At 39.6% G+C, this 22,725-nt stretch overlaps 1 protein-coding gene across 3 annotated transcripts in view; it reads left to right on the top strand.

The window, feature by feature from the left end:
• Positions 1-22,725, top strand: part of tubgcp6 (tubulin, gamma complex associated protein 6) — a 31,571-nt gene that overhangs the window by 3,187 nt on the left and 5,659 nt on the right. For 2 of the 3 annotated variants that reach the window (XM_028808926.2, XM_028808940.2), the window contains exons 3-18: positions 4,404-4,567; positions 9,396-9,609; positions 9,978-10,151; positions 14,634-14,755; positions 16,729-16,810; positions 16,892-17,001; positions 17,087-17,181; positions 17,450-17,589; positions 17,672-17,821; positions 18,135-18,216; positions 18,296-18,384; positions 18,568-18,683; positions 18,831-18,969; positions 19,124-19,222; positions 19,362-20,688; positions 21,086-21,138. In XM_028808926.2, coding sequence (XP_028664759.2) covers positions 4,404-4,567; positions 9,396-9,609; positions 9,978-10,151; positions 14,634-14,755; positions 16,729-16,810; positions 16,892-17,001; positions 17,087-17,181; positions 17,450-17,589; positions 17,672-17,821; positions 18,135-18,216; positions 18,296-18,384; positions 18,568-18,683; positions 18,831-18,969; positions 19,124-19,222; positions 19,362-20,688; positions 21,086-21,138 — 3,156 coding nt within the window. The remainder of the gene's footprint in view (positions 1-4,403; positions 4,568-9,395; positions 9,610-9,977; positions 10,152-14,633; positions 14,756-16,728; positions 16,811-16,891; positions 17,002-17,086; positions 17,182-17,449; positions 17,590-17,671; positions 17,822-18,134; positions 18,217-18,295; positions 18,385-18,567; positions 18,684-18,830; positions 18,970-19,123; positions 19,223-19,361; positions 20,689-21,085; positions 21,139-22,725) is intronic. The other variant, XM_028808934.2, reaches the window with a different exon arrangement.

The following is a 22,725-nucleotide window of genomic DNA, read 5'->3' as shown; positions in this document are numbered from 1 at the left end:
TTTTATCTCAATCCTGCATGAAAAGAAAATATTTTCTCGGCCATCATTACAAACTACATGGAGTTAGTAACATATAATAAAAATATAATTTCTGGGTGGTGTATTTCTTTAATTTATTTACATGAATTGCAATACCACATAAGACCAGCAGAGGCCGTATTTTAAAAGTCAACTAACAACACACTACCTATGTGACCTGTGTTTCTATGTCAGGCCTTCTGCAGAAGAGGGGTTGTACAAAAGAATTTTTTCAATTTATTAGAGGGTCACAGAAAGTTTTTGTGAAGGTTAAGACAAGCATATTAGTGTTCACGGGGATTGTACTGAAAAATAAATTTTGTTTTGTTTTTTTTGATGTTTCCCTTATTAGGTTGGGCTCAAAACGTTTTGATCACCTTTTATTTTGCCCCTGCTATGCCTAGCTTTCAAACCTTTACAGATGGCTAGATAGTGTGACTAATTAAGAGTTAAGTGCTGAAATAAACAACAGATTTTACTCGAATATCTTGCTCTATGCTGAATCACCAACATTGTGAAAATGTACATAAAATCAGTTTAATATTACAAATGAAGCACAATCACTACATTTAAAGTGTAAGTCTGAATAAATAATTGCCTGTTTCCTTAACCAGTTGCATTATTTAGAGACACCTGACATCAGCATCAATTTGCCTGTGTTACTTTATAAAAAAAAAAAAAAAAAAGTTCAAAGATATAAATATTTGATGTTCAAGAATTAATACTACTTCTACCAAACTGTTAAAACAAATCTTTTATAAACAATAAATAAAGTTACAAGCAATGTTTTCTGAGGTTTAATGTAGGTTAATTGAATGAGACCTCATCACACTGTGAAAGGGCTGTGCTTCTAAAGGCTTAGTGTAGGGAAATGAAAGAAGACTACATTGTTACAGAAGGCAATGCAGTGCCGTGACACTCCACACCTGGTACTGACCAAATACTACTATAAAGGCAGCAATTACTTTTAGAGTAATAAAAATAGCAAGCACAACACACATTAGTGACAGTTCAGACACAGGTCAGAGAAACGTTTTAGTTATCCTGTCTTTGGCTACATTGAGTTTATGTTTTCTGACAATCCTGTTACTGCTAAAGTCTTTCTGACAAGAATCATAGGTCATTCCTTCCTCTTTGTTTGGTGCGTCTTTAATCGACACCAGATCTACTTTGATATTGGGTCATTAATCCTACAGTTTGTCTTGACATTGAAGTGGTAGTAAGATATTTACACCCCTAACTACTCCCAAAAGATATAGGCAAGGTGCTGAACATGCCTGCACTGCTTAAGGTGAACATCATCAACATTGTGAAAGTCACCAGGAGGGGTAGATATAGTGGAGATTTTTTGTGTTTGAAGCATAAATAATAACATTGAATTCTTCATCTGTCCTCCAGTTCCAAGAAGACCATCATCATCATCAATGCAAGGGCTCAGTTTCTTCAGAAGACTGAAGTTAGGAATTTTTTTTTTTTTGAGCTGCAGAAGACTAATAGTTGTATATGTTCTAGGTATTTTGATCAGTTTGAGATCCTGAAACGACTTTCTAAACATGTTCCATTCTACTTTTTGATGTAATGGTGGAGCCAGTTCAGCATGGTCTCAATCAAGCATTGTGTACATGAATGTCACAAAGTGTCCCTTCATGTTCAGGGACTTTAGTTGTTTAAATGTTTGGTCTTGATTGTTTGGGAGACACTGACAAGGTGTCTTAAATGGAAGAGGTGCCATCCAGCTGTTTGTATCATTTAAAAACATCTCTCTGTCCTTGAGCTGTTGAACCTATCAGTCTTCAATAGGGAATCCTACCTTATTGCCATCCTTGAACCTTACAAAAATTCTCTTCTCTAATGTACATTCATCAAATACAAGTGACTCAGACGCAGTGTGTATCCATGGAGAGATTAGATGTGTCGTTGTTTTGAAACTCTCCTTGACATGGATGTGATTGTAACATGGAATGAAGCAGATTGAGATCAATTTTCTAATATGTTAGTTCGGTAAATATTTGCTAAAACACATAACTCCAACAATAACCCACTCTGCATCTAGTCTCTGCACAATGGGGTCATTGTCTTGACTATTTTGCTGTTCTTACTTTATAAACTTGTATGATGGCATTTCTCAATAGAAGAGGTGTCTTGTATTCTGGTAGATAGTGTGCTATAACTTTGAGATGGATGTGTATTTTGCTGCTGTGGGGGTTGGCATGTCCAATCTGTCACCTGGCACACTTTAAGACAAGCCTTGCATTCTTAGAATCTTTTTTCTAAAGCTTCTGTTTTCTTTTAAAGGATTTTTATGAATAAGATACTGCTTGTCAGTCATTGACTTGCTTCTGATCTCGACCGTCATCCTGGAAGGAGATGACGAAACTTCTGTCCTATGAGCAGAGATGCAACTGTTTTTATAAGGGTTTGCTTTTCATTCTGCATCTCATTTTTTAGAGACTGAAGAGCACAGATAAAAGCTTCTTTGCAAATGAAGCTAGTAAAAAATGAAAAGAGGGAAAAATCATTTCAAATTGCCTTCAATTCAAATTTTATATTGAGAGTATTGGTTTATCCATTTTTAAAGACATATATCTGGAAGTTTGACCACTACTGTATAGGCTTTTAATACCTTGTTCAGTATCTAAGTACATGAACTTCCTTCTTGCTTTGCAGATTCCATCTCTTGGAGTAGATTGCCCAATACTCTCGGCTTAAGGAAGTTTCTGCTACTAAAGTTTTAGAAAATTCTCCAGCTTCTCAAAAAGTGCCTTTTCTAACCATTTTACTAGCAACTGAACTTCGTTGCTGGCTGTCAAATTCAGTCATTCTTTGGCATTAATGAAAGATAATCGCTACACTTAATAATTTTTAGGGCAAACATTAAACTTAATCATCTCATGGTCACAATTTGGGATAGAAAGTGCCTTTGCCATGTGAACAGGGGCTTCTTGATAAGTTAGTATGCTGACAGGGAGAAAGAGAAAGGTGAGGAGCACTACAGTGCTCTTTGGGAGAGCACTTTGTGTCCTCAGTTTCATCTTTCAAATACAGTACATAGCTTTGCAAGTGGCTTTCATTTGCTCTTTTTTCTTGCTCCCATATGCCCTCAGTCTAAATGTTCTTCAAAAAGTTGTGTCTTTGAAATGTGGTGGAGTTGAATAGACTGATAAGTAGGTGTCAAGGCTTCTAGAAAAGTCAATGACAACTAGCCTAAATGCAAATTAGAATGATGTTCTACATAATCCTCTTTGTGTTCCTTCTAAGACAAAGCTGAGCTCTGTTTGCTTAGCACTGCCTGGAAGCTCAAGTTCTTTGGCTGTGGTCTTCAGTGATTCTGCTTCTGGCAGTGCTGCAGCCATTTCCTTCTCCTGCTGTACCTAGTGAGAGCTGTATTCATGGTGATTTCCAGTTGGGCCTTTTCCAACATAATTAAAGCCTCCCTTTTCTACAAGTGTGGAATAGGCAAAGACAGCCCCACCTCTGGTGCTCGCTCAAGCTTCTGCCACACTAACATTTGACTTGCTGGATGGTCTACTAGAAACAGAGGCAACTGACATGGCATTACTGTATTTAATTGTTAAGGCTCAAGGCTGGTTTCACTCTTCTTCCTTTGCCTCTTTAATTCTTTAGGAGTGTTCTCCATATTTCACCTCACTGTCCTTCTCAGAATTTTAGCAATGAACGAGGCTGTAAAGAAATTACTTTGTCTGTCAGGAAATGTTAGACACAAAGCTGCTTTGTTGAATCTGCTGAGATGCTACTTTTTTCAGTATTCTGCCCCTACTGTACATCACTTACAAAGCTCAACTGACTGCTAAACAAGGTGATAAATGTAACTATTGAAGTGGAATGGAACATATTTTACTCGAATGACTTGGCCTGTACTGAACCACCAACAGTGTGAAACTGTAAAAAGTGCCTGAAATAAAATAAGCCTTAAATATTATTTTAAATGAAGCCCAATCACGACAGATACTTTTAAAATGTAAGTCAGCAGAAATAATCTGCTTCCTTAATGAGTTGTATCATTTTGAGCCACATGACATCAGGGTCAATTTGCCTGTGTAGTGGGTCACAAAATCCATGTACAAACACATAAATACATGTAACAACCATCATGCTGTGTAACTATTAAATTTTATAAACAATAAACTTAAAAGCAAAGCTTTCTGATGCTCAGTGTAGGCAGATAAAGTGAGACTGCATCACACTATGAAAGGCCAGTGCTTTTAATGGCCCAATGTAGGAGGATGAAAGGAAATGCCATGACACCTCTCATACATTCAGACAGGAAGGTTTTTCCTCAGGCTCAGATTTGGCATTTCATTTCTAACCACCCTCTCATCCCATGTGCATACTAAGATATGATGCATTAACCTTCTTTATTTCAGGTTCCTCCAAGTGTTGACCAGTCAGAAGATGAAGGGTTCCAGTCTGCCTCGAATTTGACACCAGACTCCCAATCAGAGCCCAGTCTGACACCTGACCTTGACATCTGGGAAGCTGTACTCAATTATGAACCCAGTCAGAGGCGCTGTTGGGAGCGTATTGGCTGGTGAGTGTTTTTGCCTAGGGTGGGAGATTGGCTTGGATGTGATTCACCATCATGGGTGTTTGGGGCTTATTAAACATCTTATTGTTGTGAAGGACAGGGGGTGTGTGTTTTTACCTTGCCTGTTTTTTAAATGTAGTGTGAACCAATAAACCTGGAGAAGAAAACTTGAATGGTTGTAAGTGGGGATACACTTAATGCTTTGGTGGTTAAGCAATAAATATGCATGTTCCATTTATATTGTTATTTAAACCTGTTTGACCCAATTTGTCGTTAGTTTTGTAATTCTGTGGTTTGTGACTAAAAGTAAAAATATAGGAAAAATACATAACATAATATTCTCAAACATGCACAATCCTATTCATGCTCATGGAGTACCAGAGCCTATCCTGGCAACATCAGAAGCAAGGCAGATAGCAACCCTGGACTGGGTGTCTGGTATATTCACACACACCCACACTTACACAGGTCCTGTTTACAATTGTCTGCTATATAACAAGTAAATCTTTTGGATGTAGGAGGAGAAGCAGAGTATCTCTCTGGAGCTGTGAGGCAGCAGCATAGACCACTGCATCACCATTCCATCCATGTTTAAAGTATACAACTAAAATGGCATGAAATAACAATATGAGGTTTATTTTATGTGTTTATGCAAGGTGAATGAGGATTTTTTTAAAACCTTGTTTTGTTTTATGTGCTATTTATATATCCAAAGGGAGAGAATAAAAATATCAGATGGTTGATATTATGCATGTTGTACATCATAGAGTATTCTGTTGACAAATTTAACCAATTATGAAAGCAAACAAACAAGTAAATAAGTGGCTTTTACAACTACCTGTTAGTCAGATCTAAAGTCTGATAGGTACAGGATAATTATTTCAGTCACTTGACATTGTGTGGCGCAAGAGATGTTTATCAGGATGCATATTGAATTTCTTGCATGATAGCACAAATAACATTTAGGTTTCAACTGAACAAATTTTGTTATATTATATACTAGGGGGCTTTGCTCTCCAACCCACCTGGCCTACACTACGCGCTATCCTCTTTGCATTTTTTCCGCTCACATCTGGTGATGCGGATGTATAATTTAAACAGATTTTTATTTTCATGGGAATTGTTACTTATGTATCAACACAACATATAACTGCCCGTGATTGAATTTTGTTTCTTTCTCTCTATTAAATAAAATGACTTTTTCGAATGATTGGCTCTGAGATTTGTTAATTGTCTTTGCAAAAGCTATTCTAACCGGAAACTGTTAACGTTTTAATATGAATGGCATATCAAGATCTCCTTTATTGTCAAATGTTATTGGCGGAAGATGTACTACATTACCTTTCTTGGATACAGTAATTTGTGCGTTGTAAGACCGGATGTTGTTAACGGTTGTAGATATTCTTCGTGATATTGTAAGCTGTTGGTGGTGATCGTGTGGAAGATGAAACCAACTGTTTCAGCATAGTGTATTGATATGCATTTAACCAATTTGCCGTGTAACTGTTTGACATTTTTGGATGCATTTAACCAATTTGATGTGTAACCGATTGACTTTTTTGCTGTTAATTCATTTGACTTCCTCGTTTCTCGGTGCTAGGATTGTGCCTGTACTCATTTTTTATGTTGATAATCCTTCATGATGAAATTCTTCTATAAGATTTGAACATAATATGTCTTCATTAATTGGGAACTTAAAGTGAGGAAAATGTTAAAATGTATAAGAGCTGAGAGCGCAGAAAGTGTATCTGACAAGAGCATATACACGAATGAGAGTTGAGAGGACCGTGGTCTTGTTTGAAAATGTTTGAGAGGAGGGCATGACTTGAAAAATTCTTTTCCAAAAAGTCTTGTTGCGTCAAAGGATTTTTTTTTATATAATAGAGAGACTATATGTGTTATATACTGTATATAATGCTGTTGCACAACCTTGGACTGCTATGCAGATAAGCAGAAACAAAACAGTACAATTTATGATACGCATATTTATGTAATAGGATCACATACAATAGGCCCGAACATTATGGACATTTCAATAGCATTTTTTTAAAAAAAAATTCTTTTGCATTTTGGAGGGATCAGACATGGGTTACACAGCACCTTTTAATAATAAACTACTGTGTCTTTTGAGAATTAAATATTTATAACATAGACATTAATAGATTGGCACTTTTAAATGTCTTTGTATCTTATTGTCAAGGGGACATTGGAAAGTTTTAAGACTGAATATCCTTCCTGTTGCCAATGTCCTTTAGTTGCATTTTACAACATTCAGGAAGGATAGTGACCGTAGTCCTAACACCAGGACACAGGCAGTGTATTGTGCTGAGAAAAAACAGACTAAGGTGGTTTGGAAATGTGGAGCAAAGGACAGAGGATGATTGGTGAAGAGGTGAATTATTTACCTTCATTCAGCATTAAACGCAGTCACTGGCAACATAAACTAGTAAGTGTGTGAAAAGAAATCCCCTGTTTGTAAAAAAATAAGTAAATCAATTAATAAAAAGACTCTTCCTTTCTCATTTAAACTAATGTGCAAAATCTTCTCATCTTGGGCGAAAGAAATTTGTGGTCTTTTAAATTACTAAGGAAATCAATTTCTTTAATCCATTAATAATAAATGTGAATTTGTGTGGCTTAAAGACTGCTAAATATTGTGATGATTATTCATAACTGCATGACATTCCAGATCATTCTTAATCCAGTCCTGTTAGAATTGACAGCAAGGCAGGAAACCACCATAAACGAGGTGCCAGTCCATTTCAGGGATCACTCTCACACACACTCCCACACTGTCAGATGTTAGTGTAAAATTGAGTTTTAACATAACACAAATGACATTGTAGATATAACATGAAAACTGAAATTGCACCATGAATACTATAAATGCAGAATCTTACAGTTAATCTTGGCATCTAATTAATTATAGTAGATGTCTATCATCTGTGCCATCAATTATTCAAACTTTTATTCAAAGAGTCATAGTGTTGTGTTGTTATTGTTGAGTTTGGCCTTTATTTAATTTGTTTGCTGTGGTTTTGTGTTAAGTTGTTCATTTAAAGCTTTTATTAAAATGTTAAACAACAAAATACACAAAATCTGTGTATTTTTTGTAATGAAAAAATGCATAAAAATACGTAATGTCTGAAAACAATGAATAAGAAATTGCTTATACACAAACCATTCATAATTGCTTAATTAGGCTAAAATATAAGCATCCAAGTGATACTAAACGAAGAGCCATTCGGGAGCCGTAAGAGCTGGCTCTTTAAAGGGAGCTGATCCAAAAGAGCCGAAGCTTTGAAAAGAGCCGGAGTTCCCATCACTACACTACGGCCATGTAATGCGATTCCCAGAGGATGATCCGGCTTGCAGGATCTTTATTGTTGAGGACCCAAGTGGCTGGACCAGACCAAGGGGACGCCCACATAACACCTGGCTGTGGCAGATAAAGGGTCATTTCTGGAAGGTGGGGCTGGATCCCAAGCTGTTTTTGTCTTGTGGTGGGCATGGCAATGCACTGTACCAGTGAGTGCTCCCCAGCCTGACCTGAGCTGACCTGACCTTTACTGGAAGGGGACAGCTTACTCCATTGCATACTTTATGTCTTGATTTCCAACTCACAGTGATAGACCCATGTCTCATCTCCAGTGATAATCTGCCCCAAAACACTCGGGTTCTCATCATAACAGTTCACGAATTGAGTTGCAGTCTCCACATGCTATTGCTTGTGAAGATCAGTAAGCTGTTTGAGTACCTGTCTTGCACAAATTTTATGGTACCCAGAGTCATCGTGGACTATGGCATGTACAGATCTGCACCCAATATCCAAATGTGCAGTGACAGCAGACAACGTAATCCATTGGTCTTCTCTGATGAAGGCATTGCTATATTGATATGGGATTGTGTGTACTATGTTGAAGTTCGACATATCAACTTTTCCAGTTACACTTGCTCTTCCCACTTTAAACATTTCTTCCCATTTGTTTAGTTGGGCTGTTTTCACTTCCATACAGACCCAAAATCTTTTCCAAAATTTTCACTCCTGCCCAAGGAAATCACACTACTGTGTGTTTTTCAACAATGGTGCAGTCCCGCAGCGGAGTGTTCATGTTCTTTTGACCCTGGCTTCAATTAGACTAATGACAGAGCACTGCACTGTGCGTGTTCGAACTACCTATAAACCATTGTGAACATGTTGTATGACGTCAGCTTCTATATGTTGTGATTACAGCATAATTTTCAAATTGCTTTTACTTTTTGATTTAGCCTCATACAGTATATGTAGTATAGCTAGTGATAGCTAAAAAGATAAGTTTAATTTTATATACAGTTTGCAAAGTTGCTTCAGAATTTGTTTCTCATACAATTTCATAATTGTGATATTTATAATTTTTATAAGTTTAAAATATAAGTAATGTTGCTCCTTAAGAGTTATTCTGCAGCCTAGCCCTCCAAAAACCTACATGATTTTCCACGGCTTCTTCCACGTGGTAAAATGCATATGTTTGGAACATTGCGAGCATATCACCGAATTCCTAAAATTTGGATTATGTGACAATGGGTAATTTGAGATTGTTTAAGGACATTTTGATACAGTTTGCTCTGTTCAACCTGGGTTTTGATTAAAGCCCATTGTATCAGGAATTTTGTAATTTCCATTCCCCATTAAAACATGATATTAAATATTTTTCTCAGCCATCACTACAGGTATATTATTTTTTGGTGGAGTATTTTTTTAATAGTATAGCATCACTGTTTTGTCTTAGAATGTGTTCTATTTTATCATAGAATATCTTGATCTTTTGCATTCTTCTCCACTGTCTTACAGTCCCCCTGGCAAAAAGGAAGATCCGTATGTGACTGAAGCTGGTAGAGCGGCCTTTGACCAACTTTACCAGGTCAGGGAGGCAGAGATCCGCCTGCTGAGTGGCTCGCTGTCTCTTTCTCTTGCTCAGCCTGGTCCACAGAGTGAAGCAGACCTCGTCAAAGATGCTCTCAATGTTCTAATTGGTGTGGCATCAGCAACTTTCTCTTTGAACCAGGTGAAATAAACAAATGGCATTCAATAGTGGTAACATCTCTAAAGAATCTGCAGGGTTTGGAAATGAAAGAATTGGAAAAATCTTTAGGAGAGCTCAAGGGATTAGAAGGTAGCCACGGAATTGGGAATTCTTAGTGATAAGGACATACTTGGGATTGAGGTTGTAGAGTGTTAGAATTACAGTAGAATTAGAAAGTCATTGTGTTGAGAATAGCTGTGGGATTGGATTTTCAGGTTTTTAGGTGGAGCAGTGATTTGGGACAAGATGTGTAATGGATTTAGATATTATGTGTGATTGTATGTGGGTGTACATGTGTTGCTGTTGTTTGTGTAAATTAAAACCCTTTAATCATCTGTGTTATCTTGCAGACTGCAACTGGTTTCCAGGTGAAACATGGGATCTTTATCTCTGGCACCTCTTCAGAGAGTGTGACTAGTCTACTGGGAGAGTTGGAAGAGTGTGGTACCCACTACCTCAGGCTAAGTCGCTTTTCACTTCAGCCAGTCTTCAGCTCAAGTGCACAAAAGGGCCTCATTTTTCAGGTAGTGATCACGAAGTTTGTTATGTCAGAACAAACATAGCCTGAATATTTGGCCTGTATCCTAAAACTTGTGGCAACTCCTATGTTATTTATCAGTCTTGGGAGCCACTGTTAGCTGGGTAGGAGTCACTGACTAAATGAAAATAGAGGAAGCAGGGTGCCTGTAATTAGGGAATAAATAGAACACTGTCAACAATGTAGGTAGCTAGTGTGACCACTAGAGGTGTCACTATGCACCAAGCCCCAGCCACAACTACAGCACCACAGTCATGGGTTATAATAAAGTGATTTTATCTCACAGAAGTATCATTAACAAGCTCCTTTCCACTTCACCAAGCATAGCATAATATAAACAGAACAGAAATGTTTCTCTTCTTCCACACTACCCTGGCAAGCCTTGTCCACCTCCTCTCAACTCCAGCTCTTAGACTGACGTGAGGTGGCTCTTTTTATGCTAGTCCTGGGAGTACTTCTGGTTCCACAGTATTGCACAGTGGAAGCACTTCTTGGTCAGGCAGAAGTCCTTCAAAGTTGGAGTAGTTATCCCCAACTGTTCCCCCTGGCAGCACACCTTGGGCCTCATGCATAACGCCGTGCGTAGAATTCGCACTATAACATGACGTAAGCACCAAAGCGGAAATGTACTTACGCACAAAAAAATCCAGATGCATAAATCTATGCGTTCGCCAACTTCCACGTTCTTCCGCTCCATAAATCCCGTTCAGTGTGAAAAGTAACGCACGTGCACACACCTGCTGTCCCGCCCCAACTCCTCCCAGAATTACACATCTTTGAATATGCAAATCAATATAAATAGCCCTTAAGCTCAGCCTTCTGTGAAAAGACAATGGGAAAAGCACGGGGGAAAATATAAGAATTTCAGCAAATACCAAGTGGAGGCAAAGAAAAACTTACTATTTGTTGGTTTAAACAGTAGTATAATCAACAAAAGGAAGTTGATCGAGTGACAGAGTGTCGGAGAAACTCGAAAGCTCAAGTTCACAAAGTCGCACAGTGCCCGAAATAAAAAAGAAGTCACATATCAAAGTCGCCGTGAAAAGGCAAGTCGTAGCCCACCGTCTGAATGTGATATGAAAGCTTATTAGGGTACAGACAAAAAAAATAGGCACACAGTGGGGAAAAAAGCATGAAATGTCAACTTTAATCTCGAAATTTCCATTTTAATCACGTAGTTTATTTTGCCATTAAAGTCGAACATCATAAACTTCATCTTAAAGCTGTTTAATTTACTAGTTTCTCAAATCCCATCGTAACTAAAGTAGCACGTTAAATGCTTTGTTCTGTATTTGATCTTCTATGTGCTCTATGTGTGTGAATCACTACCTGCTTCTTAAATGGGCTTTCTCTTTCTCCGACAGGACACAGAATCCATTATATTCGTGATATTACAGCTCTCTGAGTAATTAAAATAATGAGATGTATACGGGATATCTTTTTCATGATGATAGGAATGAAAGCATGTTATTAAACATGGGAACACTGTGGCACAGTGCTTGTTCATGTCTCACGCAAGATACTTGCTGCGCCATGCGTGACATTCAGTTAATTAATTTATCGCAGCAGTACTATCTCTTTCAAACGTACTAACCTCCAATTCTTGTCCTTACTTTTCTTTCTCCAAATACCCAATCGCCACACAATCAACTCTGTAATAGACGTTAAGCCATCTGTAAGCTTAGAACGACGATTCTTCAGAACGTTTAAGGAACATTGAAATATCTTCATAGCACATGTTTAATTATTCAATCTATCCTACCAGTGTCGTGCCAGCCCAGCAAGAATAAAGCACGAGGTATAGAATAATCCGTGAACTAGCCAGTGCTGCGGCATTGTGTCCTCACATGTTTGATTATTAACAATATAGATTATTTAAATTAAGTTAAAGTTTTATTTGTATAGTATAATCAACATATTTTGCTGCATTTCATCTTAAAAATGATACCGTCATCATATATAAATACGCGCTTTATAAAGTGGCGCAGGTTATGCAATATTATAACTGTTGTGCAAGTTTACAGTGAGGAAATTGTACTTCTAAGTACAAACAGTTCTACAAGGAGCACTTGATGGACTGACTGAGCGCGTTTAAAGTTCTTAGGATGAAACTGTTTCTGAACCGCGAGGTCCATACAGGAAAGGCTCTGAAGCGTTTTGCCATGGCTGAGGCAGCGTTTGGTTGATGCTGTATCCCGATAATTCTCTTTCCGATCAGCTGCTGCTGTGATTCCAAACTCAGATACATTGATATAAATACTCCGAGTGGTGCAGTGAGAGTAATATGGAAAAAGATAATCCGCTGTGGCAACTCTTAACAGGAGCAGCTGAAAGAAGAAAAAGAAGGTGCAGTGAGAGTAACAACACTAAAGCAGTTATGGTATTTGGAATACTTTGGCTATTCCCTGGACCATTATATTGTTACAGGTTAATTACAATCAGATGCATTACACTAATAAACAATATGCAGTTAGTTTCAGTGTATTTATAAAGCCGCGTCAGGAATGTGGATCTAAGAAAGAAAGGGTGACCACACAGGAACAGTAGCACTGCTTTGACACTGGGTGCCGCCAGTCTGTAAAACCGAGCAAAGAAGTTGCGTACGACAGGGTATGAGCTACCGTGGAAATGTGCGTGGCTTTACACCAAGTTAAGGTTTTATACATCGCGATTTGAGCGTGGAAACGTTTGCATGTAACATTTTTGTGCATATGCACCGTTTATACATGAGGCCCCTTGTGTTTAAAGTGACTCTTTGATAGGGGACTATGTTATCTTTTTATTTATGCAACATTTAGTTATTTTGTTAATTTTTCTTTAACTTCATACAGAGTAAATTAAAAGATTTTTGAGTGTAAACGGAGTGTTCATTTTAAATATTATTGAATTTTTCTGTTATCCTGACTGGTTTTATGGAGTTTAATCAAAGTAGGGTCTTAGCAGTATGTTTAGCATTGCAGTAGGTTAAATTATCTGACTGGTAACTCTACTAATTTCATATATTCTCCTGAAGTTTGCATGATTTTTTTTTCTCTTCTCTTCTTCTTTCCAAAGATATTCATGTTCAGTTAGCAAGTGATTCAAACTTGACCCAATATTAGTATGCCTTCCAGAGACAGAATTTCGTCCCATTCCTAACTTCTGTACAGCCCTGCATGAGTAGCCCCCAGCTAGATTGTAACCTTGTGGTGCAAAAACAGATTAAGAACTTGGGTGCATATTAGATAGATACTCAATAGTAAAGATGAAACAAGTGAGTTTTTAAAATATTAAATTCTACCCATATTACTAACCGAGAATACACCGGATATGGACGCAGGGACACGGCGATGGGACCATGAGACGTACTGTGCAGGTGCACGTTCCATAAACTGCAAGCGAAGTCGTATCCACCGCGAACGAAGGAGTCACGGCCCAAGAACGAAAGAGCTCAACTAACGTGAATGAGAAATGAAGCAACAATGCGCCCATAGCTACCACTAACGACACAACCACACAGAAAAGAGGATTCTGCGTTGCACCTCAGAGTCAAACATGAGAGGCTACGGAGGCCCCACAGGTCCACAAAGATAGTACGAAAGGCGCAGGCGTCACCGCCATATTGTGAGTGGCACTACTGCGGAGTGAAGGCGCAGGCGTCACCGTCATATTGTGAGTGGCAATACTGCGGAGTGAAGTTAGGAATAATGTGCTGCTTGGGATTGTACAAACTGCTGAACGTTTACACCAAATTCAAACACAATACAGCTCAACGATACAAACACGAGCCCACCTGGATACAATCAATGAACGCAGGCGCCTACAACGCGCGTCATAAATGCCGCAGGCAAAGCGGGCATGGCTCTAAAACGAACGAGCTCGACTAATGTATTTCAGGATACCCAACGCCGGGGGTAGGCGAGCGGAGCCCCCTTGTAATTTAATATTTGGACTTTTTGATTTGCACAATGCACAATTTCAGTTTGACCATAGTGTAATGGTTTCACAGCCTGATCACCTTAAAAAGGCAGGAACACTTTCACTTTTTACATTCTTCTTCATACTTTGTGATACATCATGTTTTCAGGGATCTTACTGTTGAGCTGCTGAGTCATCCCAATCCTATTGGACAACACCTCTGCTGAACTCCCTGCACTTTTTCCAATACGTGCTGTATTAGCAATATAAACAGTGCATTATAAGGCCAATTTCAAGGTTCATTGCTTCAGCAGACATACTGAAAATATTTCCAAAATGCTGACTTTGTTCATGGCTGTCCTTAATCCACAGTTTTGTAGCCCCTTAGTGGACCATACAAATGCCTTTAGGTTGAGAGATGGGTAGAAGCACAGAAAGGGACAAATGTATCAGCAGATCAACATGGAATTTCCCTCCTTACTAGGACCACTGTTCAGGATTTGCAACCTCTAACAAACACCTGGGTGAGCGATTTGACCTATCTAACCCTAAGCAATATTATCCTTTGCAGGCCTTCACAGCAGGAGTACGTCGTTATCTGCACTATTATCGGGCCTGTGTCCTCTCCACACCACACACCCTCAGCCTGCTCAATATCGCTTTTCTTTTCAAGAAGCTTGGACGGCAGCTCAGGTGAGCCTCCCTGCCATGACTTTGTTGTAACTGTGCTTGGGCTATTGCAATGAAGAAAAAAAAATGAATGAACACTCTGTTGTCTTTGGATTAAATGACATTTGTCTGTTTAGGTTTGTAATGTGAATTTCCCCTTGGGATTAATACATTATCTATTTATCTATCTACAGTGCATCCAGAAAGTATTCACAGCGTATCACTTTTTCCACATTTTGCTATGTTACAGCCTTATTCCAAGATGGATTAAATTCATTTTTTTCCTCAGATTTCTACACACAACACCCCATAATGACAACGTGAAAAAAGTTTACTTGAGGTTTTTGCAAATTTATTAAAAATAAAAAAAACTGAGAAATCACATGTACATAAGTATTCACAGCCTTTGCTCAATACTTTGTCGATGCACCTTTTGGCAGCAATTACAGCCTCAAGTCTTTTTGAATGTGATGCCACATGGTTGGCACACCTATCCTTGGCCAGTTTCGCCCATTCCTCTTTGCAGCACCTCTCAAGCTCCATCAGGTTGGATGGGAAGCGTCGGTGCACAGCCATTTTAAGATCTCTCCAGAGATGTTCAATCGGATTCAAGTCTGGGCTCTGGCTGGGCCACTCAAGGACATTCACAGAGTTCTCCTGAAGCCACTCCTTTGATATCTTGGCTGTGTGCTTAGGATCGTTGTCCTGCTGAAAGATGAACCATCGCCCTAGTCTGAGGTCAAGAGCTCTCTAGAGCAGGTTTTCATCCAGGATGTCTCTGTACATTGCTGCAGTCATCTTTCCCTTTATCCTGACTAGTCTCCCAGTCCCTGCCACTGAAAAACATCCCCACAGCATGATGCTGCCACCACCATGCTTCACTGTAGGGATGGTATTGGCCTGGTGATGAGCGGTGCCTGGTTTCCTCCAAACATGACGCCTGGCATTCACACCAAAGAGTTCAATCTTTGTCTCATTAGACCAGAGAATTTTCTTTCTCATGGTCTGAGAGACCTTCAGGTGCTTTTTGGCAAACTCCAGGCGGGCTGCCATGTGCCTTTTACTAAGGAGTGGCTTCCGTCTGGCCACTGTACCATACAGGCCTGATTGGTGGATTGCTGCAGAGATGGTTTTCCTTCTGGAAGGTTCTCTCTCCACAGAGGACCTCTGGAGCTCTGACAGAGTGACCATCGGGTTCTTGGCCCCCTCCCTGACTAAGGCCCTTCTCCCCCGTTCGCTCAGTTTAGATGGCCGGCCAGCTCTAGGAAGAGTCCTGGTGGTTTCAAACTTCTTCCACTTACGGCTGATGGAGGCCACTGTGCTCATTGGGACCTTCAAAGCAGCAAAATTTTTTCTGTAACCTTCCCCAGATTTGTACCTTGAGACAATCCTGTCTCGGAGGTCTGCAGACAATTCCTTTGACTCCATGCTTGGTTTGTGCTCTGACATGAACTGTCAACTGTGGAACCTTATATAGACAGGTGTGTGCCTTTCCAAATCCTGTCCAATCAACTGAATTTACCACAGGTGGACTCCAGTTAAGCTGCAGAAACATCTCAAGGATGATCAGGGGAAACAGGATGCACCTGAGCTCAATATTGAGCTTCATGGCAAAGGCTGTGAATACTTAGGTACATGTGCTTTGTCAATTTTTTTAATTTTAATAAATTTGCAAAAATCTCAAGTAAACTTTTTTCACGTTGCCATTATGGGGTGTTGTGTGTAGAATTCTGAGTAAAAAAATGAATTTAATCCATTTTGGAATAAGGCTTTGAATACTTTCCGGATTCTATCTATCTATCGATCTATCTATGGATCGACAGTAGGGGCAGCTTATCTAATGGTAACATATGAACAGATAAATAAAGGGGAAGTGAGAAAAGCTTTTAGCTGGAGTCTCATGACAGTTTTTTACTGAGTGCTATGGAATAGAGTACATTACTCTTTTAGGGAGTCTGTGTTTACTTACCTGTACAACTATGTTACCATCTTTGCAGGTACCTGTCAGAGCTATGTTGGTGTGGTGGCACTGCAGGGGCACTTGGGCTCAGCAGGGTGGGCACTGGCTCCTTCCCCACTGTGAGTAATATTTCTCATAATATGTCCAACCAATGAATATGTCACCTCTGGCTGTCTCTGACTCTGTGCTTTGTGTTTCAGGGAGTGAAGCTGCTCTCCTATTTATACCAGGAAGCTCAGAATAATTGCAGCAATGAAAATTACCCTGTCCTGCTGTCACTGCTTCGTAGCAGCTGTGAACCCTATACTAGGTCGGAGTGCACATCCATTTGTTCTTTACATCTGTGTGGTGTGGCTCCCGGTGAGTTAAGTGAATTATTTGTCTCTTTTTCCTAGCAGGTTCATCTATGATTGGGTGTACAGTGGGGTATTTCGGGATGTCAGTGGTGAATTTATGATCCAGGTTGATGAGGACTACCTAGGCTGCAGAGGTATGTCTATCATTTTGTGTCACATGCTTGCATGTTTGTACATACCACCCAGGTTACTGAAGGGCCCTTTGATCACTTTATTTTTACTTCTGTCTTTTGTTTTTATCTTATTCTCTCCATTCCTTTTGTGATTTTCTGTGTGTCTTTTAGTTTCGTCTGTTCATGATGTCTGTGCCTCCACCAGTCTTGGTCTCTTGTCCCTTGTTCACAACAGATCTGGTCTAGTCTTATTTTGATGATTAGTTCTCTTGCACTACTTCTCCTCTAGACCGGCACTTTTGGACCCATGGTTACGTGTTGATCTCAAGAGATGTGGAAGAGTGTGTTCCAGTCTTCCTGCAGCACATAGCCAACGATATATACATGTGTGGCAAGACAGTCAATCTTCTCAAAGTCTGCTCACCTATGGTGAGGTTATTGGTTTGTTTGGCTTGTTTGCATGTCTACCTTTGCAGCAGATTTTTCAGACTCTTCTCTTTTTCCTTGATAGCATTACATCTGCTCATCTGAGCTGTCAGTGCCCCGCATAGCTGTCACCTTCTCCCTGCAAGAGCTAGAGGAAATCGAAAGGGACTGCGAAATCTACAGAGGCCGCATGGAAAGGATTGCACAGCACAGTGCCATCAGTAGGGAGGCAAAGGTACTGTCACTTGAGTTTGTATCTGGAATATTTGGCTTTTTGCCTATCAAACACTCAAGCTGCGCTGGAAAGGTATCCATATTGCAAGGCCCTGTTCCTTCCCAGTAGTGTGGTGTGGTGTAGTGGATGCTTTAAGCTTTTTGTCTAAAGTGTCTTTTCATGTCTATATTCATTTCTCCCAGGGTTCTAGTGATGCCTTTCACATTCTTTTGGTTCTACCATCTACTTGATAACAAGCCCCAGGATCCTAATACCCTTTCACTTATTTTGCACTCCTGGAAAATTTAGTTCAGCATGTGTCATTTTTCCACAGGCCCTACGGACAGAAATTGCTAGGCAGGAGTTGATAATTCAAGTACAGGAGACTGCTACAAAGACACTGGAGACCATCCAAGGTGAGTATACTGTACTGAGCAGCCCAATGACCAGCTATTCATGTTGTTCCCTAACTGAAACTGTCTCATTTGTCTGCAGGACGACAGCTCTCTCAGAAGTTGGCTCAGGAGGCTAAGAAGCGTGAGCTTTTTCTAGAGCTGAAACAACAAATGGAGCAGGAACAACAGGTAGAATATATAGGAGGAAGGCCTGCTAGGAAACACATTCCTAGAAGCTAATTTTGACTCAAACGACCTTGGTGGCATTGTTATTTGCTGGTGTCAGTTTTAAGTTATGCTCTCCCAGAATCTTGCTTGACTACCCCTGTATATTGGACAGCGTGTGTCTAAAGTGACTCTTTGCATTTTCAGCGGCGGTTAGCAGCACAACAACAGGAGGAGGAAAATGATTTTGGGTTTGCTCGCGAGTTACGGGATCGAGAGAAGAGATTACAGGTTCTGGAGCAGCAACTAGAGAACAAAGCCAGGTGAGGGCTGAAGAACTGTGTATAGAAAAGTATGCAAGGTGATCAAAGATGTACTATGTCTGGCCACCTTGCAAAAAGCACGTAACAACAGGCACATTAGTTTCCCAGCTAGCTTCCTTTTTAAATTGTGTTCGTATTTTGCTACAGGATGGAGCTGATTGAACACTACAGTCGTCTTACAGAGGAGGCTGCTGCCCGAGAGCAGAGAGCCTTGTGGAAGGTCAGGAGACATCGGCTAGAAGCAGCTAGAGTCAGCTTTTTAGAAAATGATGCAAAGGAGATACAGGTGAAATAATATGACCTCTTTCCTAAATTTTGCCTTATGAACCCCAAGTGTGAAACTGAAAGAAACCTTCTCACTTAGCAGATTACCACAGTTCCTGCTCCATATGCTTTTTCTCTCTCCTCCATGATCTGTTCTCATTCTTTTTTCTTTATAGGCCCAACTTGAGAAGTTTCTTTTGGATAAGTTTGTGAAACAAGAAGATCTTCAAGATGCAACAGAGCAAGGGAGAAAGGATACAACATGTCTAATTCTGGTAAGACCACTGTCAGTCTGTACTGCCTCTCGTGTACACCATTCAGTGACTGGCATACTTCACCAAGCTTTCTTTAAACTTACCTGCTGCTAGTTGTAGTATTTCTTTTTTGACTGTTCAGCTTCAATTTCTGTTCTAGGATCCTCCACATCAATACAGTGCCCCATTTCTTCCTAAAATTAATGTGGCACTGAGCCACACTCCATCTTCTGAAGACAGACGCAGTTCAGTAGATACAGTGGATATGCAGGACTTTCTGCCTAAATTCTCCAATATAAATTCCAAGGTGGATGCTGCTCTGGCAGATATTGGTTCTGAATTGTGTGAAGGGGATGTGATTCCACAGGTGAACTGTGATCTTCATATCCTTTGTACACAAGTCTCACCAACAGCAAAGCTCTCAGAAACCACGATTAAGCAGGACACTGGAGATATTGTTCAGTGTGAAACTGCTATGCAGTCAACAGCATTGCCGATGGATTCAGTTAACCTAAAAGCTCATGATGACAACATCAAAGTGGGGGAAAATGTGTCAGATGTTTGTATATCCTTACCTTGTTCAAAAGCTCATGGCCATTCCTCTGATGCTAACATCAAAATTGGGGTAAATATGTCAGATGTTCCTCAAGTCAGACCACGTTGGAATATCCATGGCCATGCTTCAGATGCAAACATCAAGGTTGGAGAAAATGTGGCAGATGTTGCTATTTCCCAGCCTCGGTGGAATATTCATGGTCACATTTCAGATGCCAGCATTAAAGTAGGTGATAACGTATCTGATGTTGGTGTGTCCCAGCCTCATTGCAGTGTTCATGGCCATGCTTCAGATGCCAACATCAAGGTGGGAGAGAACGTATCCGATGTTGCTCAAGCCAGGCCACGCTGGAATGTTCATGGTCATGCTTCAGACTCCAACATTAAGGTTGGAGAGAATGTGTCAGATGTTGTTCAAGCCAGGCCTCGTTGGAATATCCATGGCCATGCTTCAGATGCCAACATTAAAGTGGGAGAGAATATGTCAGATGTTGCTCAAGCCAGACCACGCTGGAATGTTCATGGTCATGCTTCAGACTCCAGCATTAAGGTTGGAGAGAATGTGTCAGATGTTGTTCAAGCCAGGCCTCGTTGGAATATCCATGGCCACGCTTCTGATGCCAATATTAAAGTGGGAGAGAATGTGTCAGATGTTCCCCAATCCACACCTCGCTGGAACGTCCATGGCCATGCTTCAGATGCCAATATCAAGGTGGGAGAAAATGTTTCAGATGTTCCTGTGCCCCACCCGCGCTTGAATGTTCATGGCCACCCTTCAGATGCCAAGATCAAATTGGGAGAGAATACTTCAGATATTTCTCAAGACAAACCTTATAATGACACAAAAAGTAAACTTGAGGAAAGGATTGAAGAACCAGACCAACCACACCAGAGCATCCAAGAACACACATCTACTTCCAGCATGAATACTGGTGGGTTTATTTCTAAAGTTCAAAGAATGTTATTAATTTAGCTGTTATTTGCTGTTAAGCATTGTGATATTAGCTATGTATATGAATTGCCACTTCGGCTTTGACTTTCTGATATATCCATTTAAGAAATCAGGAGATTTCGATGACTGTAGATTGAAAAAGAAAAAGACAGGAAAGTGGTCTATTCTTTGACTGGCTAGTCCTCCTTGCACAGGCTTGCCTCTTACTAGCAATATCCCCAGCATTACTAAACCCTCTGCTATAGAGAGAGAGTGTGCAGTGTTAACAGAGGGGGTACATTGTTCTTTTATGCTTGACTTTCTCTTGGTATGGACATCACTTGTCTACCTGTCTAATCTTATGTTTATCACAGAACATGATCTCCTTTGCTTTTTAGGTCTTCAGGCTGAGTCAGAGGAAGGGCAGGAGTTATCCAGAATTTCACAAAAGGTAACTAGTTTATTCAAGGGCGCGTGAAAATATATGCAAATAATCATTTTGTGCAATATGGAAAGTTTAGCCATGGGGATTGTTAAGATACACAGAGTTAATATGTTTCAAGGTAAGTATTTTGCCCCAAAGTTTTTCTTTATCCTTTCAGATTTTTCTAGTTACCGAAATATCTCCCAATCTTTACATTATTGGTATGTACCAATGCTCCCTCTGTGATCTGGCCCCTGTGCTTTCTACCAGCTTCTCCAACTTCTTTCCTAGTACCGACATTGATTTTTAGTGTTATCTCTGTACCCCATTAGAGCTTAAACCCAGTGTTGATCATGTGTTGAGTAGATGACTTGAGCAATAACAAAATTATAACCTGACCCAATCTAATATATTAACCTGGATCAAGCCTGAACATAGTCCTTATTGTTGCTAGTTACATTGTCACAGGAAAACATAAATCACCCTTTTGAAAAACAAAACTTAACCTAAATTGAACATCTGTCTTTTTGCAAGATGCCATAATAGACTTGTTAGTCGATGAACAATGTCTGTGGACAAAGGAAGGAAATTGTAGTCTTCAGGAAAAAAAAAAAAGTGCCAGCAAGGGGAAAACATGCAAACTCCACACAGTGGGTATCCCGTCAAGGAATCAGTCTAGGGCCTAGATACTATTAGAGGATATTAGAATCTTTAATTCTGTGCTAACGCGTGTAACATTTGCATAGGAATTATTTAGTTACTTAGTTTAGTGGTGCTGTTAGTAATTTTTATGTTTATGTATACACAGCATATTTCACAGTTTTACAAAAGGAAATATTGTCATGAATGTACTAAAAATAAGTCCTAAGATTTTGTCAGGTAAGATAAACAGAACTTTTGAGATTGTGTAGTTATAACTACTAATATTGGTGGCAGAGAGTTATTGATGAGCGCATGCTTGTAAGAATTTGGCTGTACTCTGTACACAAGAGTAATGACCAGATAAACCTGTAACATAGTCGACCAGGAACGCAGTATTTGCAAGTAAGAACTAGAAGGTGTAATTCTCATCCAGAGGGTCAGCTATTGTGGTAACTTGACAGACATTTGTCTAAAACGATGGAAGAACCTTGCCAAGAAGTAAAGCTTGTCAACCGAGTTGTTGTTGGTTTTTTTTAATATTGAGCAACTATGTATTAATCTCTGATGACCAAAATGAAACCATTGGTGGCAGAGATGGTCAGCAAGAATAACTGAAAATCACTTAACATGTGGGTCGCTGAAGGCTTTTTTTTTTTTTTCGTGTCAGAAGCTAATTATTTTCAAATGACATTTTTGATACTCATTTAACTTGTTTGCTAAGATTCTATTCCCTTAATTGCTTCTTTTAGTATTAAACTGCTGGTCTCAACTATCACATGTTTTCATCATGAAGCATCTGTTTTAATAAATTATTGGCAATGAAATGGAAGAGAAAAGTGAAGGACTGGGAATTACTAGTCTTCTTAAGTCCACATGTCATTCAGATGATATTAAATATATAAGAATAGTTGACAAATTAAAATGAAACCCATAGAATTAGTCATGTTATTATCACGGATTGGCTTCTGATTG

This window comes from Erpetoichthys calabaricus, chromosome 1, assembly GCF_900747795.2.
Source record: "Erpetoichthys calabaricus chromosome 1, fErpCal1.3, whole genome shotgun sequence".
Classification (NCBI taxonomy): Eukaryota; Metazoa; Chordata; class Cladistia; order Polypteriformes; family Polypteridae; genus Erpetoichthys; species Erpetoichthys calabaricus.
The sequence above is the reverse complement of the archived record's forward strand: the minus strand, read 5'-3'. Positions and strand labels throughout refer to the sequence as shown.